Below are 26,422 nucleotides of genomic sequence, written 5' to 3' on the forward strand. Positions count from 1 at the left end.
ATGACGACGATTAATAAATAATAACGGTGAGATCAGGGGGACATCACTGACGGTCTATTTATAACCGACGAGCAAATTTAACCTTGACTATCTTCTTTTTTTTTTCCACAGTGACCACACTTGCCTTTCACATGCCCAGAGTCAAACGTCATGTTTTCACACCTCAGCGTCATCTCATAACTCTGACTTAGATATGAAATATTCAAATGCTGCTCTCTGCCCGCTGGAATCGGCAGTGAGATTCCTCATCACAAGCTGGACACACTGTGTTCTCTTTGTTTCGGGAGGGGTGGGGGGGAGGAAGTGGCCAGGACATGGGAGTCCGAAAACACCTGGACTCATCTGTTTGCAACATATTGTCTCCTAGGTTACTTTGGTCAGGGAGGAGGGGGGTATGATGCTTGTGCACGTGTATGCACGTGTGTCTGCGCAGGTGTGCAGAGGGATCCGAGCAGGCAGGCAGGCGCACCGGGTGCCTTTGAGGTCATGGGGCGAGGGTGGAGTGTTAGCGGGAACGACACCTGACAGCAACTTGGTGGAATGCGCCCTGGCAGTTCTGTACATTCACGTCACTACCGATAAAAGTCAGCAGGAGGAACCACAGCGCCGGTGCCACCGGTTCCTCCATACGGGGAGAGGAGGAGGAGGATGAGAACACTTCCGCCGGTCCTTGCCTGTCCCTCCAATGCTCAGTGAGCAGACGAGCCGGGACAGTTGCGGTGGCCATTGGTTGGGCAGGGGGGGGGGGGGGGGGGGGGGCGCGAAGGTGCCAACCTTGTCAATGCCAGAGGTGGGAGCAAAGCCACGTGGCACCACCCAGTTTGGAGGTTGGGAAACAAAACCTGGGTGCCTCTTATTTGGGTTGCGTAACAGACAAAGGCAAAAAAAGGAGGTGTGCAAGAACTTTGTGTGACGGTGAATGCTGCAGGACGGCCACATGCGTCTCGGTGGGGTTTTGGCGCGTGGAAGAGTCGACATGAACACCAAACAGCAGCGATGTGCCGGTGCAGTGCTGCAGAGCAGCTCGGTGATTCATGGCTATCGACTTTTCCTCAGGTCCTCTGGATCAATTCCACCGTCAAAATAAGAAACAAATCCCTGAGAATGATTTGATCATTAATGGTTTGGGCCAATCTTTAAGCATCTTGGTGTCGTAAAGGATGATACTCACCTGGGTAACAACAATCTGTCTGTTTCCAGCATCAAACAATACTGAGAAACATGAAGCCATACCAATTTACTCAAGGTTAAATTGTGCTTTCAAATAAACATCCACTTTTGAGGCCTTAGCTTGTAGTGTTTTACCGGATGCATCATAGCACATTGGTGATGCTTCCATTGGGTCCGCTCTGCGGCTGATAGAAGGCCAGAGACTGCCACCTAGTGCTCACAGAGGGAACCTTTTTCACATTTAGCTGCATTCATCACACTCCTAGTGCAGTCAAAGCTTTAAGTCGTCATTTTAAAAATTGCACAATGGCAAAGGGTCCGTGGCCTGCGGGGAACGCTCCCGCTTACTTTTCTTGAGAAAGCACATATCTGCAACTTTTCCCACATTGCGCTTTCTACCTTTGTGAAAATGAGGGCATCGCTTGGTGCTGTAACCAAAAGAATAAACCAAGCATCTATGGTGACATGTAGTAGCATTGAGGTGTGGGTGACCGGAGGAGGTGGTATTGTCTGTGCGTGTGGTAAGCGGGTGGGGGGGGGGGGGGGGGGGGGGGGGTCAGTGGACAAAGAGTGGGGGGAGGCCAACTTGGGCGTATGTGCTGCAAATTAGGCTTCGGTTGGCAGCCCTTGTGTCGGGGGACACGGGGCGGAGCAGAGTGCGGGTGTTTCTGACCCGGGGGGGCGACTGCTGACCCGGGTGCGAAAGGAGGGAGAAAGACAGCAGGCTGTGACAAAAACTTGCTGGCGCTTTCCCCTCTTCCTGTCGGGGGGCCCTGGGGAACCGTTGCACGCACCTCTAAAGCAGCCTCTTATGTAAAAGGGGAAAGAGGCCTTCATATAAAACACAGGAGCAGCTTTTACAATCATGTTACGTGTCTTTATCTCATCTTAAAATGCGAAAGAGTGAAACTACTTTTTATTTATAAAAACAGGACTCCGAGCGATGGAATTTCTTCATAGACTACAGGTCCTTCCGGTTTGTTTTTGCTTTCTCTGAAAGCGCGCGCACACACACACACACACACACACACACACACACACACGAGCGCTGCTGACACAGATTTGGAGTTTATTCACACATCACATACTACAGTGGGTAATGTATTCAAGAAACACTGAACAGCGCTGCCACATATGACACAGGAACAACAAAAAGGGAAAAGGGAAAAGAGAAAAAAGAAAACACTGAACCCTTTCTTCTCCATTTTATAAAAATAGCGTTGCTACAAAAGTATAAATTAGGCTTACTAATAAGACAACTCAGATCTGAAGCTACACAGGTATCTGCTCTCAAAGTGCATTAAAAACAGAATAGACGCAACCCATTTTTGCATTTAAGCAGAGTATAAAAAGAATAGCCTGTAAAATAGGGTGAAAGCAACACTAATTTCTTAACCTGAATTGATAATACAGAGTATAATCCATGGTTAAAACAGAAAATGTCTCCATGTTTGCATTCTCATACCGTATTTTACAATTCTTATCTGAATAAGTTAAATTCCTGAAACAAAACAAAACTTACAGCGGATTCAAACTTTCTAATAACAGTATCTTAGTTGAGTTTTATATTAATATCAAAAACCTTTTGAAATGCTACTGTAGAAAATAGAGGTATAATGTTATTGGTGTCCCCTACTGAATCTCTGAAATGAAGGCTCCCCCTTGTGGCGTAAAACAGCAGTTCTCTTGTATTTACATAATACATCCAGTGAAAACGGATGATGTGAACCCATTAAACACCAACGTATCTTCAGCATTGCTTGTCCCACCTCGAAAGGTTTGAAATTCAGTCCCGGTCGCCCATCTGACTGTTGCGTGTCCTACAGGTAGCATCTACTCGTGAGCCCGTGTTTCACCTCGGTTGAAAGTGAATAATGTGGCTGTAAGTTTATATATCAGTACTCTATTAAAAGCATGCATATCTTGGATTATTATCATTTAAAATCAACAACAGCTTTTATGTCTAAGTTAAATCGTGTTGACGTTACGTCGACAATGGCATTTTGTCCCAGAGCATATCCTATTTAAAATACTTTAAAAACATGTAAGAAAAATCCCTTCGTCAGTTCAATTCGGGATCACCTCCAATACCGCAGACTGTACAGTATTTTGACTATTTTAGACCAAAGCTCAATTTTGTATGAACATCTCATTTCCAACCTTTAAATTACAACATTACCTGCGGAATACTGAGGTAAAACATTGGATTGGTTCTTAAAAAATAAAAGTTTTAAATATAATTCATCCCAACCTTTTTTCTTTTACCAAAATATAAATGTTTGACGTTAATCAGTTGTACAACAGTATTATAGATATAGACTATCACAATGAAACTGTCCTGGTTACACTGGGTTAAGTAATTCTCCCCCAAACCGTAGAGGAGGTAAAACAGATGAAGTGTTAAAATGTGAACAAAAAAATAACTTCATTACAAGAACCCCAATGCAAAAAAAAGAAATGAAACAGGCCGCTTTCATGAAACCATCAGAGCAACCTGAAAACGTTCTTTGCCGACCGTCAGTAGTTTAACTTCTCATCTGGCCGCAGTGAAGTGCAGGTGTACTCAAACACCTTATGACATCACCACTGCACGCGGTTAAAAGTGCAACACGACACGTTTCTGACCACATCCATCCATCCGTCATCAGGGGGAAACGTTCAACCAGAGGGCAGCGAAGCCGCGCTCTTCAACCGCTCTTTAAAAAAGATAAAAGTATTTATGGAACACTAAAAATAAAGCCGTTAATCTAAGTGAGGAGGGAAACAGCCTACTTAAAAAAAAAAAAAAATCAAAAAAAAAAAAATCAACCTGATGTAGTTTGCAATGCAAAGCCATTCACCTTAGATCGACACGCGTGTTTAACACTCAATGCATTTATAATAAATGTGTATTATTCATGAAAACGTATACAACTGCATACAGGTTAACAGATTCTCAATTGAACGAGACGGGTCTCTTCCTTATTTTATACACTTTAAACTATTCACTAAAATTTCCATGCGCAGTGTACCGACTCAACAGTAAATTCTGTGTCCTTACACACTAAAAAAGGTGGTCATGTTTCACAAAACTGCCCCACAGACGGTCTATGAGGTCCATCAGTGTGCTGATGAACAGAACAAGGTGGTGCCACAGTGAGGAATAGTGACGTTTCCACTTCAAAGTCCAAAAGTCGGACAAATGTGGACTGAGAAACAGATATCGAATGCTTGGATTTGTCCAAATAAGTTAAAATGAAATGAAAAGGCGACCGAGTAAAACGTTTATCGGGTGTAACTTTAACTTGGGTTGTATTGAGGCCTAAAATCTGGGAAACACGTAAACAAAAAGATCCCGTTTCTCTCGTTAGAGCAAAGGACCGTTTGTTTTAAATATTTCAATCTGGACTCAAATAGTGCGATGCGGCCAAATCACTTGCTGCTGAACAAAATCCATACGAGTCTCATTCCACCATAATCCGGATTGATGGAGCTCGCTACTCTGACGTGGACGCTTGTGCGGGTTGTGGTTGGAATTCTTTGCCTATTATTTGGTAAACCGACAGAGGACTTATACTTTGGGACGCAGCTCTTGTAAAATACCGGTTGAAAGTCCACGTTTGTCCAATAGAGGACACCGTTTCCACCCACGAGCCAGAGGCCCCTTCGAGTCCGCCGGAGTCAAGAAAACTACAAGCGCGGTGAAGAGAAGGCCATTGAACAGCAACACAGAGGCATGAACCAGACTCATGGTCCCAAAAACAGTACTAGTGGCTGACAAATTTAGTACCAAGGGCAACAAACAAACGCATTTACAGTACAACCTCCAGCCACGTCAAGTCATTTCGGGAGGCATTAGCTACTGAAATGTATACTAGAGTCCATAGCAAAAATAAAACGAGTGGATTTTTATTAATACTGGCAGAATCTTTTATCCTGAAAACCATGGAGCCTCAGTCATGCATTCATTTGTTGCAAATGGCACTAACTGTATTTGGGGTGGAACGTTTCACAAAAGTCACGGTCCGGTACGTACTTTGGCATTGAGGTTAGTTTGGTGTGTTTTTCGGTAAAGTGAGGAGAAAGTGGAGGTGCCTGCTTGGGTGCGCTCATTCCTGAGAAAGTCCCGTTTATCTGGAGAGGGTTTTTATTTTTTTATCATTAATAATTAACCAGGAGTGTCACGAGGCCAGTCATTTTCAATGGGTAAAGTTGGAAAATATGATAAAGCGTATCGCTTTATAAATGAAAACATCTCGCTCACATAAATAAGACTAGATGTGTGTTAAAATGATGAATGAAGAATAAATTCAAAAGTATTGACAGTTTATATCGGAAAAAGAATATTCCGTGATGGTTGACGGTAGATTGATGTTCGACTGTTTTTTTCCTTGCTTATTGATTCCTCTTTTTTTTCAGCTTGATATGGAAAATGATTGATGATGAGTATTGTCAGATTCATGTTCCTACGCTTTCTGTAGTAATGACAGAGGAACGGTTTCTCATCCAGCTCGATTTTGGCGCCTGTGAATACAACTTTCAGTCCCAATTACATTTCCCACATTGTAGCAATCAACCGACAGAAAGGAGAAGCCGGCGAAGCCGAGAGACATTCTCAAGAGACCCAAAACACCAACAATTGTTGCGTTGCGAACCCCGGTTTCGAAGTTGATTTTGGAGAACGTTCATGAATATATATGATCTGTCACAGTTGTTTAAGGAATGATCCTCTATTTCATTGCCACATTTTGCCGCCACTGCTCCGATTTGACTGTGACAAAGAGCAGTCTTATATTGAATTGTTGTACAATCGACTATTCGGGGGTCACCCCCAAAGAACGATGTAGGTTTTCAGAGGTCGACGACAGTAGTTTCAAGCAGAAAAAAACTGGGGACTTTACCTGAAAATGATGTCATCCAGTAACAGCAACAGCATTAAAGCCTATTAGCAGTTCATTGGATGGAAGTCAATCCAATCGCTGGCACCATTGAAACGGATCCTGCTTATATGTGCATCCCAAACCGCGAGTGGTGTACCAAATAAGCTTTTGAATTACCGTTCCACCCCTACATTTTGTCCACAGTACTCAACAACAACCTTTCTCAATAACAAAATATGTACTAACCCGATTGTTCGAGTTTGTGTTGCCTGTACAACGGGAGTTTCGTCTGAATACCTTGAGAAGTTTCGGACACATACGTTTACAGTTGGTCTACGCCTACAGTACATAAATAGTCTTCAGTCATTGGTTGGAGGTGAAGGTTTGGTTGATTACGGTCGGTGGAGTTTCTCTTCTAGCCCATATTGGAGCGGAGGAAGATGAGCTTGTTCATCTCCTCAGCGGTCACCTGCTGCCTCCTCTTCATGGCCAGGCTCTGCTCGCAGACGGTCACGCACTCCGTGCGGATGCCCACGGCGGGCACGGCGAGGAGCCACATGGCCAGGCGGGAAAGCCTGGGGAACTTCTCGTTCACTGTGGAGCCCCAGTACTGAAAGAGGTCGGGGGAGCCTTGGAGGAGAGGCTCAGCTAGGTATTGAAAAATCTCTTGTTTAACCTGGACCTGAGCCTCATCGTTCCCGGACCCCGTGCAGGATGAGGAGAACCCCCTTGAGGTGCCGCCGTTATTGTTGTTGTTGTTTCCCCCTCCCTCTACGCGGCTTATCTTAGGGGTCGGCGGGCCGTCCGCATCCCGCTCTTCGCCGCCCGAGCCTGCGGTCATACCTCCGTCCCGGGTTTCGGCGGCCATTTCACACGCGCAGGAGACGATGTCTTCATGCTGGTAAGCCGGCACTGAGCACAGTTTGAGCTGCGGGTCGAGGATCATGGCCACCTGGTGGGCGCGCTCGACCTAGAGACAGACGCACATTACAGTGACTCCCAGTTCCTCCCAAAACTGTCAATGCACGCATCACACGGATCTCTCTAGGGATGGGTATTAATCAATATTTTATTCATTGGAATCAAATGCTCTTGTTCACTAATTTTCAAATAATTACTGGTTTACATTGCTTGAATAAATAGTGCATGGCTGACAATGTCGCATAGTTCAATAAAAATCTAGAAGCATTGGTCTAAACAGCCAACACTAAGCTATTCCTTACACCATTTATAAATCGCATCCCTTTAAACAAAGTGCTTTTTGAGAAACATTATGAGGTCAACACCAGCTCAGTACCTTGAAATTTTCTTTAAGGGCTTCCAGGAAGTAGTGGCAGAGTTTGCTAGCCGTGCCGGTTCCAGCCTCCCCCGCTTTGGAGGTGAAAAACTTCTCCAGGCGAAGGTACACGGGCAGCACCTGCTGTAAGGTCGGCCTCCTCTGGCTGCTCAGCTCCAGCGCGGCCAAGCGCAGGGGGGCCAGCAGGCAAGACAGCGTCCCCAGCAGGTGCTTGTTGAGGCCCTGCAGGAGGGGAGCCGTGGTCTTACTGCGTCCGTAAGCCTCGCAGATCTGTTCAAAGTGGGCATGGACCTGCAGCAGGGCCTCCGCCGTACGCTCCCAGCACGGCGGGGTGGGGCTTTGCGCGGTGCTGCCGCCGTCCTCCGTCGCGCTCGCGGACGTTTTGCCGCAGTGGTCCTCCCGAAGGGACAGCGAGGCGGAGGCGGCGATATCCCGGCACGTTGAGAGAAGCTCCACCAGCTCGTGGAGGCCCCGGGCCTGGAGGCTGCGCTTCCCGAGGACGGCCTGGACGACGGCGCCGAGCGAACAGCCCGCGCACCGCAAGCATATCCTGCCGCGGCCGCCCCCGCCGCCGCCGAGCGGGGATCCCGCCACTCCTGCCGCCCACACTTTGGGCTCGGAGACGTAGACGGTGCGGATGTCCGACATCACAAACTCGGACAGCACGTTCTGCACCCAGTGTTGGATCTGCTCGGGACCTTCCCTCAGCTCCGCCTCCCTCACGCCGAGCACGTAGCGCTTCAGCCGCGCCCCCTCCGCCTGGTAGGCCGTGAGGACGTAGCAGGCGTCCGGGCCGCACGTCTGGGAGTGGCAGGTGACGGCGATGCCGAGCGAAGCGTTGGAGCCGAGGGCACACGTGACTTTGACTTTGATCTGGTTGTACATGCGGGGCAGCTGACGCAGCGCCAAGGCACTCATGTTGCCGAAGGCGTCGCGGGTGGAGTAGGCGCCGTGGCGAGCGCCCGTGTCCACCAGGGTCTGTGCCAATTTCAGGAAGTCCTTGCTGTTGAGCACGTTCAACATGCTCAGGTCCGAACACATGACCCGCAAGAGGCGCTCGGCAACCTGCTGCCGCTCCTTCTCAGGTAGTCCGTTATTCTCTGCCAGCAGAGACAGCAGAAGATAATTAGTGTTTTATAATTCAACATCTCAGTGTCTAACAGAAATGTGTAGAGACAGTTTTACGATAGGCCAACAGAGGCTCCTTAGTTATTCCATTTCAACAATTTCGGTGTACGTAGAGTCACGGGGTGAGATACAAACTATGTCCATGGTCCATGTGGGCGGTGGGTGGCAGAACTTACGGCTGACTGTGTGGTTCCTCTGGGGGAGACTCTGAGGCTGAATGGGTAGTTTGACGGGGGAAAGGGCCTGAGCCTGAGAGCTCCTCCACAGCTGCTCCTGGGCGCCGGAGGCCGAGGTGGTTTGGGGAGACTCCTCTTTCGTGTGGTTCTCATTGTCCGCTGGAGGAGATACAAACATGGAACATCAGGCAGAGGCGACGATGATGCATGGTTTCTATGGAGAAAGCGTGTTTTGGGTGTATCCGATGGAAGAAAATGTGAGGAAGAAAATGACACAAAATTAAACAAAACAATTATTAGCAAAAGAAAAATGACAAAGATGTATTGACTGGCCTCCCTAAGTCTGTCATTAACAAATGGATTGACGGTTTACAAGAAATATATATTCCTGTAGATTCACACAAAGATCAGCCACAAATTGTGCAGGGTTCGTCTTTATATGAAGGTCAGTAAACAATAATTCGGAAATAAAAGGAACCAAGAGCAAAACATGATGTTAAAATATCAACTGACGCACATGTTTTGTTTGGATGAAAGTATTTTGAGAAAGGACAGGCATCATTATTCATTCGTAGGAGGGTTAAATAAGCTGCTATTTAGTCATTTATCAAGTAAACAGATTGTGTTCGCTTCTCAAATGTGGGTAGTTTTTCATGCCGCTAAACTTAGTGGATAAATTAAACGTTCTGCTTTGTGGAACGAGGTCTTGAGCTCACTGAGCTGAAGTACTTAGTTAACTCCAATACTTTTTGTGCTGGTGGCGATGATTTGTGGCCGTTTTTTTGTGTGCTCTGGATTGGTTTCTTACTCATTCATAAAATTGAACTGTGTGCTTGTGTTGTTGTAGAATACTAAACATTTATAAAGCAGCATGTTAGCAAAGGATCGGAGGGTCTTGTTTTTGTGTCGTATTATCGTTTGTCGAGTAAAGATCGCATGTGATGGATACAAAGCTCACAGTGCTGCCGCTGGTTGCTGGAAATTGTTTCTCCATTTCTGACGCTAAATGATTATTCAATTTACAAAAGAATAAAAAGATGACGATCCACTGTGTACATGATTACATGTGACACTAAAACGTATCCAGCAGCCTCAGAACCAGATCTGCCAACAACCTTGATTACAATAATATATTCGTTGGAACTTTACAATGTTTTGTACCGTAATCAACAATAATATATTACGAGTGATTACTCTGCTTTTCACATGCTGTTGACATCTTGTACTTTACTTCCCTGTCCAGCTCAACATGCACTTGTAGTAGTGGACTCACCAGCGTGGGACTGCATGTGCTCCAGCAGGTTGTTGTAGAACTGGAACTGGATGCCACAGGCACCACAAGTGTAGGGTTCTAAAAAATCACAAGGCCCAGAAGAGCGTTGACTCTTTGATGGAGGAGGAAATAAATACACTGTCCATCTTCTCTATAGCCTCCCTGCTGTACACGCCGGAAGTCAGTTCCACCAACATGTTGCGGCTTTTGTGATCTTTTTAAAAGCTCAAAATCGACTCAATTTGTAACAGTATTTGAAAGTAATTGTGATGCAGTTTGGAATGTTCATGTTGTAGCATCCTGGTGGGGTTTAAGGCGCTTGGCAATGTAATCACATGTCCCTGGTTTGAAAAGCCTCAGAATCATGTCACCAACGACTCCTACATCTCAAATCAATCTAATGAAAAAGCAACTCAAACTAAAAGAAAAACAAATGTAGAAATCAATGTTTGGATAAAAACCATGGAATAAATGTGCATCGGCTTTTGCATCTGCCATTCAGACAACGCGTCTAGTGTCAACCATTCCGTTCTGACATTCCTGAGTGATAATGTGGCTTAATCCCCCCCAAAGAATCCGTTTGATCACAATGGATTACAGAGAAACCATTTACACCACACAATGAAAGATTCAACCAAAACTGAAGCATACGAGAAAAAAGGTGAAATGAGAAGGAGGCGGCATGCGTATCTCATGAAGGTCGGACTTACTCTGGGTTGTAGAGAAGGTACCGGCCACCAGAGGGCTCGGAGTTCCTGTGGACACGAGAATAGGGAGGGAGTTACATCCAGACGGAGAGAGACTTTCGGTGCCTTTATTATTTAATGTTAATCTCTTAAATGACGAGCATGATTTGCAAAAAAAGAATCACGGAAATTTTGATGAGTGGCTCATGACGATATAAATTGCGTACAACCAAACTTCAAAACAAGTCATTGTGAGCAAATGTATACTTTGCTGCAGGATTGAAAATACCTTTCACCAGAAAGAGCAGAAATTATACATTTCCACACAAATACACTCACCGCTTGAATTCTGCGAACTGTTTGTGTCAACCAGACTAGACTGAATTGCACTTTCCAGTTTCCGCCTGAACGGACTGTCTGTGGGTCAAAACACAGGAGAAGCACTGAGTGACACGGTCATGCTATATTACGTGGATAGAATTCTTGATTCGAGCTGCAAAGCCGCACGGTTCATTTCGGAGCAAAGTCAATTAATCGCGGTTCTAGTTTGTGCAACGTGAATCAATCACAGTAACCGCCTCAACAAAGGATGCAAAATGCTCAGATTACATTTAAATGCTGCTTTCAATTCCCCGTCTTCATTCCATCTTTTTGACCCACTTCTCAGACACGAGCGCGTGGCGTGCTTTAAATAGTAATGGCAGAGCGCTTCTTGGCAGAATGGTGGAGGCACCACAAAATACAGTACCAGTTTGGAAAATTCGTACTGTGTTAACAATGGGCTACTTGTGTGTAAAAAAAAAATAATAATTTGATTCTACTTTGTCATAATCACAAAATACACATTTATATTAATGTGTTTGGAGGCTTGAGGCAATAAATAAAGCATTGGAAAAGAAAAATATTTAAATGCACTACTTAAAAGTGTGTATTTTGTACAATTTGCTGCAGGTTGATTGCTTCTACGTTTGTGGAAACCCTGCTGGAAACTAAGTGACCCAGAACCTTAAACTGCATTCAATATTTTCGGGTTCTCTTAAATCCTTTCTCCACTGGCTCTCTGAAACACCTTTCAGCCTGCGTGCATCGTGCTCTTATGAATTCCAAACCCACCCTCACAGCAGCACTCTAACGTTATAGTGGCGGCCCCTGTGCTCAAACCCAGCTATGCTAAAATGACACTCCACAAACAGGCTGCACTTTAAAAAGACAAAGTTCAACATTACTGGCAATAGGTCACTGCGTTGTTTTCCCTTTTTATTTATTTAAAATATCATTTGTCATGTTGACAACTCGGCCGTTGTTATGCCTTTACGTAGTATGCTGCATGATGATGAGCTTTGATAAACAAATGTCAATTACTCACCCTCTGCGTGCATGGATAGATTTTCTATAATACAATGCATTAAAAAAGGAAGAGTAAAATAATGCTTACTTTTGATCTTGCCAGTTTGGCTGTGGCCAAATTTACTCCTATCCATACTTGCACACTCCTGTAACCGTGATGTCTTCAAATCGAAGGATCCTGAATCCAGATACATTCTCAGTCATCTTACAGTGGTGAAATCCAACCTTTACAGTACCGGCACTTTTTTTCCCTTACCAAAGATGTCGACATTTAAAAACAAATGACTTGACTGGTGTTAGCACAATTTGTTATATTTGAAACAAACGATGTGTCCACATCCTACAAATCATGGCTTTAAGCTGTAACTAAACAGGCTCACCCATTGGCGTGTGAAGTGCGACGTGCTCCTGGTACGGGTTAAAATACTTGTACTGCTTCCCACAGAACTCACAAACGTAGCTTCCAGTTTCTGCAGGACAAGACAGCACACAATCAAACCCTTTCTTTTCAGAAAGATCCTACAATGTTATATTTTTTTTTAAACTCTCCAGTTACTAGTATTTGATTGCGTGCAAATTAAAAAAAGAGGCACCGAACCATTTGTCAATAATGTATTTTTCTAGTAAGGACAATAAGAATAGAGAAGATCAAAGAGCCGGTCATGTTGTCTGTATTTTTCTCCCCACAACTAGAAATGTTCATTTGGCAATACCTCAATATTAGAGAAGAAAATAAAAAAACTCTGCAAACGACAGCAGAAGCTTTGAATTATTTCATTTTGAATGACATTCGATATCCTGCCATCTGTGGCATTTAGTAAAAAGAGTGATCAGACAGTCTTACTTGGTCCAATTTTCTGGTAGGGTTCAACTGGCTCCTCCTCTTTAAGGCCGTCCACAGGTAACACGACCTGTTCATATGGATCTGAGAGGGAGGGTGAAATTAGTTTTAGGGTGGAAAGGGCATCTGACTGTTCACACATGTATTTATACCGTTTCTACGCTCTTAACAAAGACAAGAAGTGAAAGAGCAGTTCACGTGCAAAGGGAGTAATCTTACATTGTCAAATTACACCAATTGCTTAAATCGAGGGATTTACGTGCACTGGCGTAACAATAAAAATACATAATCGTCTGTCCCAAATTAGTGTATCAACTGTGTTTAGGTTGTCTCTGTATTCATTTTCTTTTTGTAATCATTGTGAATAACTATGCTACTTAGATTGTGTTGCTGCTGCTGGAAGTACAGATTATGATTCTTATAAATGGATTTCCAAGTTTTTGAGTTTCAAAGAAAAGCATAATTGTCATGAAAATGATCCAAAGACTCTTGGTTACCGTCAACAGCATGCAGGTCACGGTGCTCCTGGAAGCAGCTGTAATATTTATACTTCTTGCCACAGATGTCACAGGAGTACCGGAAGCTATCTGCAGATCAAGAGATTACGAGAGAGACCAGCATTGGTTATGAAGACAATGGATATTTTGAGGATGACTAAAATCCCGAAATGCGAACGGGGTAAGTAATTACTTCGTAACAAAGAAGCGACGCTTTGGTGCACAGTTTGCAAAAGAGAGCAGGTGCTGCTACAGTGAATTCACTTTAACCAACCGGAGAATTAAACACGGCAATTTGATATGTTTGGAGAAGCAGTTGAACATATTGTACCCCATGTTGTTCAAATTGCTTTTCACATTTGGGCAAAAATAATATTTTACTTTAGCAGAGCAAGAGAACCAATTTTCCAAACTGGAGATTTTACCATTGATGATTATTTCCATGAATACCATTTAAAAAATAAAAAAAATGACGCAAGGAAAACTAATTTTATTCAAGGCTGCAATTTAAAATTCGAAAAGAAGAAATTCAAATGTGATAACGTAGAATAGTAAAACTGAAAAATCTGTTCATCCTATTTGGAATATGCTAAACTGTACATATTAGCAGATGATGAAAAATTGATTTCTTTAAACTACAATACTGATATTCAATTTTTCCATGACCCCAATCACGCGACATTTGAAAAGCAATTTGAAAGGGAATTAATATTGCTTCTTGTTCACAAGATTGATTTATTCAATTTCCTGATCGTCTGGAGACAGTTCAGAGAGTGGAGGGACATGAGGGACGCAGATTCCTTTCCTATGTTCCTATGAACAGCATGACATCAAGCAACTGTAATACAAATAAATACAGTTCTCTTTTCATTATTTCCAGTTGGTGCAGGTTTAGTGTTTTCCAATACAATGTTTGCCCAGCAGAGGGCCCCTCACCTTACACACCCGTGTGACAAATCGTTTATGATTTAACACCAGAGCGAAAAACTTTTAATCTTTCTCAGTCCGTTCACTCTGCATTCTTAGTTGAATTCCTGAGGTATTCCAAAAATGTATTTAAATAACATACAAGACATGTTTAGTCTTCTCTGGACTAATAATTGACCAATAAGTCTGGATTTTTTATCAAAAGTTGATGCTTGGGTCAGGAAAGCAAAGAGGATTAAAAAACGTGAATGTTCTATTAATTGGCAACTAGGAAATACATCTATTAAAAAAGGGGATTATTTGGGTAACAAACTAATTGCATGTATAACACCTCAAGGCCCCAATACCGTGCATGATCTAGAAATATAAATTGATGTGATTAAAACGGCTTTGGCATTTGTCAAATACATTTAAACTTGTAACATTATTGCTCCGAGCTTAAATGAGGACACATTCTGATTAAAATCAATAACACAATAACACAGCTAATCTGCTATAGGAGGCATGATCCTTTATAAGGTTGGACTCGTCTCTGTACGAAACCAAGGACAGATGGACACATCCCAATCTGATGGAAACAGACTAACTTTTCCCTTCGAGTGGCTCAAAAAGAAGAGAAAAAAAAACTTAAGATATGGCAACCTTGAGCGTACTGGGATTCGGAATAAACAGAAAAATCAAGCACCGCTTTTGATGGAGGACAAGGAAATTTTTCAGAAAAAAAACTAACACCAAAGGAAAGCTTGCATTTTTTAAAGTTTAAGTTGCACGCTGTCTGCCAAAGTAACAACTGAAAAAAGAATCCATTTCATGTTTGATTTTGCAATGAATAATCGCAGGGTTCTAAATACCCAATGCAAGGACATCCACAAAGCTTCTGCACGGACCAAAAAGAAATGAGAAACTGATGACAATCAAGTAAAATCTTCGCTCAAAGTATTACGAATCGCTGTCTTGGCCTCTCACTTGTTGAAGTAAATTTGTGAAGAAACTAGACTTTTTGGCTCACTGAAGCAATACCCCACTAATCCCTCTAGTTTTTGTTTTTTTTAATGAACGGCTGTTTTTGATCCAACGGCACAGTCTGTCAGAACTACAGCAAGTTGGTTCAAGCTGGGCTCTGGCATCATTTTCATGAGTTGGTCTTATAATGCCGACTGGCAAAGATCCAGAGTAGCTATAGTAACCAATTACAGGAACAAGGCTCGTGTTAAGCAGGCTTAGAGTCAAGGTTACATTAACATGGAGACTTTGTTTTATGTTTGATCAGGAAATCCATACTTAGTTTTTTATAACAACGGATAACTAGCTTCTTGTTTGAGCTTTAATTGTTGCCATTCTTGCACTGCTCATGGAACCAAGTACCATCTCCAAATTCTCTTTTGAAATTGGCATGCTAGTTGTTTTTGAGAGCAAAGGGTTTGATTTGAGAGCAAAGGTTTTTATTGTTTTGAGAGCAAAAGGTTTTTGATTTGCAGACAAATTGTAGTTTCAAAAACAACACATTTTTTATTCTCCGTTTATAGATGCTTAAAAAATTGTTTTTTTGATTGCAGTGAGAGAAATCTGCTCTCCAAAGATTTGTTCTTGTTTGGGTAATAAAAACACAAATATACAGTCATAGTTTAACGTGACCAAATCAACCAAAATAACAAAAAATAATTTACAGCACGCTCCACTCTCTCAAGAACTAAATCGATCTGGTTGTCGTTTTATTAGCCGAGCAGCTTCTCTGGCCTACTCACTACACGGTCACAGACCTTTTGGTTTCGCCAGGTTTGTATTCCTCATCGAGCTAAATAAATAATACAAGTCTGTTCTTTTCGCTTTCCTTTCTGCCATGATGACAGTGGTGCCTTTAAGGGATGTGCACATTCACATTATGATTGCTGTGAGTGAGTGTAGGAAGCTTTATAAATAACTCAAGTACTACTCTGAGGTAGGAGTCATTTTTAGTCCTAATCAAGATTGGGTTTACTGCGATTCCTGGGAGTGGGTTTAAGAGGCCTGATGAACACAGGCCCTGCGAGCTGGTGTACAGTTAAAAGAACATCGCCAGCATTACCTTCCATTCAATGTTTTCTACACTTACATTTGAGGAACTGATCTCGTCAGACAAAATATAAAAATCGGGATAATCAGAACATTGCATCCAAACATGAGAAATGTTGAGGCAAAAGCTGGATGCGGCCTTATAGGTACCTGGTATTAGGATGTCACCTATGGGAAGGCGGCTACAGTGAGGAGACAAGACTGATGGGAGAGAGGGAGGGGGACAATGAGGGTAGATTTAGCCTGCTAAAGTCACTTAGACACAAACTGTATCAGTTATAAGTTGTGGTGGATTGTTTTTAGTCAGCTTTATGAAAATCTTATACATTATTATTTAGTTAAAACAACATCATGTCTGTTAAATGAGCAGGTGTGCAATAAACAGCTTGTGCTGGCGTGCTAATTGACTGGAGTGTGTCGACTGGTTGTACTCACTGTTGGGCGTCTGGGGGAGGCCGTCTGCAACCATATTATCGGATTCTATAGTGGATGAAAAATATATATATAGATTTAAATTGAAATATGTGAAAAGATGGATGTGACAAATATTCCTATGACGTGTTTAAATGCCAAAAAAAAAAAAAAAAAAAAAAAAAAAAACTGAACCAAATACAATCCAAAGCCAAAACAGGACACGCATGACTCATTAAAGACTGGGTGAATCATATTTTTTGGGAGCGTACTGTCAACGAGAGGAAAAAATCAAAGCGAGCAGCCCGTCATTATTTAGCTACGCCATGAAGAAACGGCACACGTCTTACCTCTGTGTGCCCTGACGTGGGTCTGAAAGCAGTTATAATACTTGTACTTCTTCCCACACACGCCGCAGACATAGGAACCTGCGTGAGGATTCACATCAGTGTCAGAAAAAAAATACATCCTAATTCTCTATCAATGTCCTTGGTAATCCCCAACATAACCACGGTGAGTACACATTCCCGAATAACACTCAATATCGTTGTACTAAGGCACACGTAGATGTCCCTTTGCACAGAATGTTTACAGCGTTTGTCTGAAAGGGAAGAATTAGTCCATCTCTGCTAGAGGGTGAACAATAGTTGGTCTTTCTACTTTATATTCTGTGAACGAGGGTACACTTAATACTAAAAAAAGACTCAAGGATTATCTCTGGCCTGTTCGATTAGACTGCAGTAGTCTTAACTAGGTGTACCTTATAAACTGGCAACGGAAAATACATGTAATGCATTTGTGTATTTGCGCGAATGAATAGCAGATTCAAATATGAGCAAAGCAAAGAAAGCCTCACTTTCAAAACCAATTTGTCTTCAGCCCCAATGGTAAAGTTTCTAGCCTTGCAGATAAAATTGGTTTAATTCACCCTGGTTTTTAGATGTCAGTATTCCGGATGAAAATATAATTCTAAATACGACTTTAAAAAAGGTGAATGGAATCCCAACTGTGCTCACCGGATTGGGAAATTACATTTTAAATATTCAACCACAATAACTTACTGTAGGGGCCAATTCTTCTACAATACAGAGAGGTCATTGGATTAATCCTCAGTAACAGAGTGCTCGTTTCAAAAAAAAAAAAAAAAAAAAAGTTGCCGCTATGAATTCATCAAAATCTCATTTTAGATGCTCTGTGGTCTGCGTGTGTTTTTTTAGTCTGTCGGGAAGCAAAAGTCGAGGTCGAGAGACACCAGACGAGATTGCGGTCAAGAGATGCACGTGTATATATATGTATACAGCCACATGTATGTACACACACCTATGCATGAGTCTGTGCTCTTCGTTGGAGGAGGAGTACCAAGGGCAAACATACCCTCGGTCTGAGATCTACGGGATCCACCTCCACTTGCTCCTCCGTCATTTCCTCCAATGACAACACAGATCTCAGCGGGTTTGGCATCGCCAACCCTCCCGTTACTCGTCTCCGAGGTGCCGGGCTCTTTCTTTATCGTGACGGCTGGCGGACTTGCGGTCTTGGTCCTCGGGACCACGCTTCCGGCCGCACTCGCGCCGTCCGCCTGCTGCTCCTTCCCGGGGTTGGTTGCCTCTTGTGCACTCATGACTCCGCCTCCTCTGAGCCCGTGCTTCTGAACGAGGGCGGAAAACAACAAGAGAGACAAGACAACAACTTCACTCGACTGCGCGGTCACAATATACGTTCTTGATTGGGCCAATCATTTCTTACAGAGGAGCAGGGCAGCTTTGATTTGAACGCATCTAGAGAGGAGCAGGCTGAAACATTACAAGCAGGCGCCTGCATCCGACCACTATTTGAAAGACGATGCAACCGCCCCTCTTTTTCTCTCAATACAGTCAAGCGATGTGTGAGCTCAAAATGCCCCCACGTGTAATTTATCAGTAACGGATTTATTATAAGAAGAGAAAAAATAAACTGGCAAAATAAGTAGCTTAACAGTTCATTAGTGGCGTTTAATGGCGTTTCACAACTTTGCGGCACCCAAATGCTCCAATTTAAAAAAGTATCTAACTTACCCAACTTGCCAGTCCAGGACAAGGCTATAAAAGGTCTTGGCGGGAGGAAAGAGCTCAAAATGCAACCATGCAAAACTGAGTTATGCCAGGATGGCTGATATTATGGAAAGAGGGGAAATTGGTCTTCTAAAAATAGCCCACCAATACAGCAACAACAGGCCTTCCCATGGTCCAATACACCTTTCTTTGGATGTGACATACAACCGAGAGGCATCAGCAAACACGACCGGGATTTGCTTAATGACACACAACTTTAAAAAAAAAAAAAAAAGGTTTTCAGTTGCAATTACATTCCTTAAAGTTTAGATAAATAAAAGTATGTGCAACACTGGAGGTTGCAAAAGTGGTGCAATTTTTTGATTGCCTCGTACCATCTATAACCTTTGTAAGAAACAAGCTTGAACATTACTTCACGTAAAATTGCAATTTCCTTGAGTCATAAAAACAGTATATAGATTTCATTAGAGTTCAGTCAATTTTTGTATCTTGTGATTAACTCCCGTTGGGGAGGTCAGTCGTGTCTTGGAGTGGATAAAACCAGTCAATCAGCAGACAGAGTCGGCAACTATTTTGCTCATCAGTTCATAAATTGAAAACTTTCAAGCAAACAAATGCATTTTGGAATTGTTTTTCCAAAAACAACAGACATCAGTTTCATATGTAAACATAAAAAGTCACACATATATTCATATGTTGACGTAAATATAGTCAGCCTATTTACAGGCCAGGGCAACAGCCAATCACATCGGACTACTTATTCATAAGGAGTTGCTTATTTATTCAATATTGTCCACCGTGGGCCACCATACAGGAGCAGGAGATGTACAACAGCGGTTTAAGAGAGTTCATGAAACTAGTGGTGGCGCTTTGTAGCAGAACTTTCTCTGGTAGGAGAACATCCTACCATGACACGTCTAATCCCCCGCACATACAAACAGGGACGAGTCGGCATTGTTCTTGTATGAATGACCCGGTAAAGGCCTTCGCTCAGCTTCACTTAACAAAACAAATGACGACAGCAAAAAAAATACGGACTCTCGAATTTGATGGTTGAAGAGTAAACGTGGATTTACTCGCCGACTGGTTTGTGCATAGAAATATGGTGTCATTTTGTTTCTCTAATATTCTACATAAACAACACGTTATGCTTTGAAAAGACAATGGTGAAGATTAAATGCGCGGTTGGGGCACTTAAATACGTTTAAGGGACATTATCTCTCTAAACGTCTTGCGTTGATTCATTTTAAATTAATTTGTTTGAAGTCAAATGAGGTCGCATTACATCACACGTGAACAGAAACATTGAGCCGAATTGAGTTTTTCTTCTGACCTTTCATTACGAAATGAGCTCACGACCCAGATTCTTTAGGGGTCCTAAGAGGGGCCCGACCCCTGGGTTGGTAGCCACCGGACTTAACTAGTAAGTCTATATGAAGTTGCTAAACTCCGCTGCGACTGACTACACATCCGAACGGTCACAAGGGCCCATTTATCTTCAGAAGAGCGTTTAACTTTGTGATCTAGATGATAGTACTTTGCAATTGGACTTGTAATGAAATAACTAGTTTTATTGGAGCAAAGGACCGGAGTACTTCTTCCCCCCCACTGCTCATGACTTTCAGCAACCGAGTCTTCCTTATCTATGACAAGTCTGCTTTTGTTCAGGAAAGGAACAGCAAAGTCTCTGTTAGCAAGTTTTATGTGCAGACTGTGCTAACAAATGGACCTCAGTGCCGAGTAAACACTAGCAGCCTATTCTGGAGCTGACAGGAGTTAGCTGGCGGACATGAAAATGAAATAATGACTAAATTAACTGACTTTTGTCATCTTTAACCAAATGAAATAACGCCGGATATCTCAATAAGGTCCCCGAGTTATTCCCTGTGCAGCATTTTAAATGCATACCCTGAATTTAAGAAAAAGATCTCCTCTAATAAAAAAAAGGCTAGATGCAACATTTACGGCATCGCGTTCTTTCAGTCTCCTGACATGCTGCAACCTACAGCGCTGTGCAGAAGGAAAATCTAAACCAGATGCACATTGGCTTGATGTTGCTCACAAATAAGACCCAACCTCTGCCAACTAAAACAAAAAGGAAATATAGTTCAATTAAATCATCAAACACAATTTGCATAGAAGGAGAGATACTACGACTGGAATATTGTGATTTATGTCAACCTATTAAACCGCTTCTCTCACGTCGATTTGACCAAGCCGGGTTCTAAAATGACAACGCATGCATATGAATAAAAATACGTTTGATAGCAGCGTACTGAGCGTATCTACCGTTACAATAGAAGGAGGTTACGCATACAAGGAAAACATCTCTGGGCCATACCTTTTTTCAGAATGCAGCGCTTAGTCGAGGTACTTAAAATAATTGGCCTATATTTGGGCGGTACAGCATCTGCACAATAATGAAGTACATCAATCACTGTGCTTGGTTAAGAATTGTGTGCTTATGACATGAGACTTTTTCTTATTTTTGAAAGGAACCTTGCAATGCCAAAAATCACTGTGCTGAGCATGTTAAGTAGCTGGGAATAAAGATTCCAAATATAATATATAAATTTGTTCAAGGGTCAGGAAAATGTTTGCACTCTGGGGGAGATTAAAAATAGGAATCAGCTAAACCGGCGGAGGATGAGGGGGGGTCACTTCGATCGCTGCATATTTATATTAACCAGAGCAGTCAGTTACTAGGAGCAAACTCTTTTTCAGACCAAATACATCGAGTTCCCTCTTTCTTTAATCAAATGCATTTCTGTCTTCTGTAATAAATGTCTTCCAAGGTGGTATGTGATCAATGATTTCATAAAAGCAATAATGCAGAGGAATGGGTAAGACCCCCCCCCTCCCCACACCGCACACAAACACACACTCACACACTGGGAAAAGAAACTGTTGTCTAGTAAAATTCCATCGGCATGCACTCAAAACCCCCATAAAACCTTTTCAATCTATATGTTAATGCCACGAATTAAAATTTAATAACAAGAGATATTGAAAAGCAGACTTGAATTATACAAAAATAAATCCTGAAAGATCAGGGCCCTAAAATTAGAAATTCAAGGCAGCATCCGGTCTGCTGCTAAACCCTTGTAGGCTGGCAGATTAAATTTTTGATGAAAATCAAAATTGCACCGCACACCGACTCAGACGCAGCAAACCTGGCACTATTGTGATTTATGGATTCATTAAACCCACAGGAGTTTCACCTCCCTCCCCTTTTCACTCAAAGAAATGAGATTTGCTTTGCAGAAAATTTGTATTTTCCGAAAAGCTACTCAGGCTCTGCTGTGACTTAACAAAATGGTCAGGGAAGAAAAAGAAGCAGCGTACACAACCACTGCATGTAAACAGGCCTAATTTTCATTGCTGCAGCAATTCAATGTCCGGATGCATTATTCATGAAACAAACAATATTTCTTTTCTTTTTTTTTTCTTTTTTTACAAAAAGGAGGCAGAAAAATATGTGAAGAATGCACAGATTTTTTTTTTTTTAATGCAGCAGCTCCAACCCATGAAAAGCCAATTCCCCAGAGACTATTTTCAGACGTTGTCAACACGCCACTAAGAAAGAAACTGAACACACAGGGTTTATGTTTAAAAAAGGAAGAATGTTTGTGCAGACACACCGAGGCACAAATCAGCACAATCTGCAATCATGCTTTAACCAAAAAAAAAAAAAGGAAAAAAAAAAAGAACTGCAGACGACAAACAAAAAGTGTCCTTGTAACTAAAAAAACAAAACCTTTGCACTACGATAATGAAAATCGGAGCAACAACCATGTTTCTAAAAGTGAAACCCACAGGCTGTGATTTGATCCCTCACCATCTAGTGTTGATCAGGGCCTGAGGGAACAAGTTTCACCTCTCTATCCAAACTATTTGCTCCAAATAGCCTGAATCAAATCCTTTGTTCTTTTTAGGTACAGACAAGAGCAGCATTACTTTTTTTCCCCCCTCTTTACTTTAGATGAGAAACCATAACCCAGAATGCATTTCCCGCTCAGCATATATCAAAGTGTAAGTAGTTTATTCGTCGCTCCACCGCCACATTAGAACTTCTTACTCGGCCCTGCGGTTATTAAACATACCCATCACTCACCAGGTGATCCGGCCTTATTAAACCTGTGACACTGGTCGCCCCGCGTCACTCCTGCATTTTTATGAGATTTTCCATGCAAAAAAAAGAAAGAAAAAAAAGGTCAGAATCTACAGCCAGATTTGCGCACACCGAGAAAACGATTTCCACCAGCGCTGTCAAATTTATACATATTTGAAGGTCAGCATTTAAATCACCAACAGCAAAATGGCCTCCGCAGTTTCCCTTACATTAAAATAAAAGCAAGCCGTGCAAGATGGGAAAGTGTTTTGGCGTCGGCAGGATTATTATAAACAGCAGAGCCACTGGTTGGGATTGTTTTCCTGCCCTCAAATTGCTGACATGGTCGTTCATTTTCCAGTGCTGTTCCTTTCATTTTGGATAGTTATTTTTCCACTCACACGTTCCCAATCTCTAGGAATACAAATCTAAATTGTTCCATGTTTGGGATTATATCCGTTAACCCACTAGAACTCGTGAATACACATTAATGTATGACAGTACACAAGCAGAAGGAAGGGCGAAAGGACAGTTAATGTGCATGTTAAGACTACAATGATTCAGAGTGGATTTGGAGGCTTTTTATAATGAATAAAAATCAAATAAAAAAAAGGAGCAGCATCAAGTTGCACAGGGCTTCAAATTAGGTAGTCATATGTTGCATAAAGCCTTGTTTGTTAATGCATTCATTAACGTGAAGACACTGGATACTTTTCACTCGTGGTTATATTCACACAAACTGACATTCAGTTCGAAAAGACTATAGACTACAAAAACAGTAGTCTCATTAAAAAAATAATTTTTTAAATGAATATAATAATTTCTCAAATTGACGGCCTGCAGGTGGCGCCAATGACCCACACATTCGAAATGCTCTCTGCCTAAAAATAAAATTAGAAATGTATTTTGACATGACGACACTTTGGTTTCCTCCCGTCCGTCTACAACGACCACCAACGACCACCGGACCGGTCAATGCGGCTGCAAGCGGCGTCGCTGTGCTGAGAGTTTCACACACAGAAACTCCGAAGCTCGCAGCTCAAATTTGCTAGGCAAAAAAAAAAAAAAAATCAGAAAACATGGCTGCAGGAGGGATTTTTTTTGGTGTGTGTGTGTGTGTGTGTGTGTGTGTTTCAGATTGTTCCTCCCCTCCTCGTTCTTCATGTCGCCACTAACGCCTGGTGCTCCTCGCTGCACCCGAAACACACACGGCGACGCACATGCGAAACAACCCGGCCTGCACATGCGACCAGTCCGCACTTACACGCAAACTTCATTACGAGAATTCAGACGGGGAACCCCCCCCAAAAAAACACCCACAGACCAGGACTATTTCGGATTTAAAACCCGCACCTGGCGGTAGTGCGAACCTACTGCCGGTGCCTCGGTTGATAAGTACATCGGACTGGGAATAAAACCTCCGCTATTGAAATTTCTCAAAATTTCTAAAAATCTGAAAGAGAGAAAACACAGCGTGTTTTACATACCTCCAAAAACGATGCGGCTCATGCGAAACTGGCTCTCCGCTCCAGAAAATATTCCCTCCCCGACCAGAGGTGACTGCACAACTGCTCTCGCAAAAAAAAAAAAAATTGAATTAGTTATGAGAAATTCCAAATGTTAAATTTTTTTTCACCTGAGCGTTTTTTTTCACCCTTCCGCATCAGCTGCGTTACATTTTTACAAAAGTGTAATGGCGTGATGAATCCTATTTTTTTTTTTTTTTTGCCGACGCTCGCACCACTCCGTGCAGGCTCGCCGTTTTCGCCTCGCGCAGGTTCGTGTTGCGGTTCCTCCTGAGAAAATTTCGTCCGCCATATACGAGAAGGGCAGATTCCGAAATTGCAGCGCCGGCCCGTTTATTAGCCCACAAGGAAAAAAAAAAGAAAAAAGAAAAATGGAAAAAAAAAGTCTGGGAAGAAGACAGAAAAATTGTTGGGCGATTATGGAGTTACACAGAGAGAGGAGGGAGGGGGGGGGGGGAAAGAGTACATTACGCAGAGGAACGATACATATGTTATCGTGTGCACACGTCTGCAGCTCTTACATTGTTAGAGACGTGGCACTATTCAGATCAGATGGTATCATCTGGCTCGGCGAATGTCACGCATATTGGGTTAGTGCACTTACTGGGTCAAACCATCATCGCCCCTTGTCCACTTACATTTCCGTTGATGTCCAAATGTCTTCATTGCCGTCTCATTTAAACAGAAAAGAACATGGACACCCAGCAGTAGCAGTTTTCTTGTGAAACTGTTCGGAACTGAAGTTAATTGTTCCCTGTGGGCAAAGACACTGGTCGAAAAGAGTGACATCAAAGCTGCCCGTGTTGGTGTTGTTTACTGCGGAAGTCTCCACAGTTTGGTTATGAACTCGGGGAAAGGTTTTGGGTGGCCAACACATTTTCCTCTCGAAAAGCTACTCTGAGAATTAGCAATCGTTTTTTCTTCTTTTGAAATAGTTTAGTTTTTGTTTCAGGAAAGAGGAGATTGTGCTGGGATTTTTAAAGAAGGGGTATTTTCCTGTCAACAAATAGAATGCACAACCTCTAATGAATAAATGCTGTGGTGATGTATGGACCGTACGTTTGGGTTGAATTATTTATGTACAGTGTACATTCTGTACTGTGCAGTCATACCATCATCATTAGCACTAATAATACAGATTATAGTAATCATTAGAAAGTACTATTATAACATCTCAGAAATGCAATACAGGAAAAGCTTACTTGAGCAGATCAGTATTCGGCTTCAATAGTCCTAAAGACATTAAGTCTTGTATTGTAGACTGTATCTCTATCATGTCAATGATTAATATAAGGATCCATGCACGTAGTGAATTTTTGTTATAATGTTTTCAACTTCTCATAATTAACAGATGCATTATTTTAGAAAATGTATTACCTAATTAATTGTTAATGAAAAAATTAATCAACGAATTAATTACTGGTATTATTTAATCTCTGACTATCCTCTTTTTCATGCACTTGTTTTTAGAAGTGGCCTAATAAAATGAAGGTTTAAGTCTTTTCAGGTTAAACTGAATGTGGAACAACAATTCTTAAATAGATTGCTTTGGAAAACTGCAGCATGAAAACCAAGAAAGATCATTTCCAAGGCACCAAATATCCAAGTGCGGTAGGATGGATAACAAATATGGCTTCCTTCCTTGAAAACTGAGTACCCCTGCAAGAATTTCACAGATGGAGGCTAACAAAAAGGCCCACGGCTTCTCTGAAGGAGCTGCATGCGTCCAGGTGCTTCACAGTATGGGTACAGAGAAAGTTACATTTTAGGGGATAAAACGGAAAATACTGAAAAATGTGTAGAAACCGGAATAGTAGGCATCAAATATATGTTTTCGGTGCATCACAGTAATACAAAACCTTTTATTTCTCTGCACATCAGCAGAAAGTCTATCGTAAATCCTGGTGGGGGCAGCATCATGCTGATGCTTCTCTGCAGCAGGCCTTGGAGGGCTTGTGAGGGTGAGGGTCAAATGAATGCAGTCAAATAAAGAAATCCAGGAAGAAACGTGTGCTGTTAACAAAACTGTGCCTTTGCTAAATTACTTTACTAGATTTATAAAAGCAAGAA

At 42.3% G+C, this 26,422-nt stretch overlaps 1 protein-coding gene across 24 annotated transcripts; it reads right to left on the reverse strand.

The window, feature by feature from the left end:
- Positions 1-2,219: 2,219 nt before the first annotated feature.
- Positions 2,220-25,197, reverse strand: znf618 (zinc finger protein 618). Of its 24 annotated transcripts, none has more exons than XM_078087727.1 (17): positions 24,991-25,195; positions 24,314-24,394; positions 22,830-22,880; positions 18,039-18,312; positions 17,015-17,092; positions 16,689-16,733; positions 16,404-16,454; positions 13,275-13,364; positions 12,781-12,861; positions 12,317-12,406; positions 12,025-12,114; positions 10,929-11,006; positions 10,614-10,658; positions 9,904-9,981; positions 8,631-8,789; positions 7,327-8,426; positions 2,220-6,999 (listed from the first exon to the last, which is right to left on the reverse strand). In XM_078087727.1, the coding sequence occupies exons 4-17, from the start codon at positions 18,283-18,285 to the stop codon at positions 6,445-6,447; spliced, it is 2,787 nt and encodes a 928-aa protein (XP_077943853.1). In that variant the 5' UTR covers positions 18,286-18,312; positions 22,830-22,880; positions 24,314-24,394; positions 24,991-25,195; the 3' UTR covers positions 2,220-6,444. The 24 variants fall into 24 exon arrangements, with proteins under 24 accessions (XP_077943853.1, XP_040053548.2, XP_040053547.2 ...); XM_040197614.2 differs by having other exon boundaries at positions 17,985-18,312; XM_040197613.2 differs by having other exon boundaries at positions 17,985-18,312; positions 24,568-25,195.
- Positions 25,198-26,422: the final 1,225 nt, after the last annotated feature.

Source organism: Gasterosteus aculeatus, chromosome 14 (assembly GCF_964276395.1).
Source record: "Gasterosteus aculeatus chromosome 14, fGasAcu3.hap1.1, whole genome shotgun sequence".
Taxonomy (NCBI): domain Eukaryota; kingdom Metazoa; phylum Chordata; class Actinopteri; order Perciformes; family Gasterosteidae; genus Gasterosteus; species Gasterosteus aculeatus.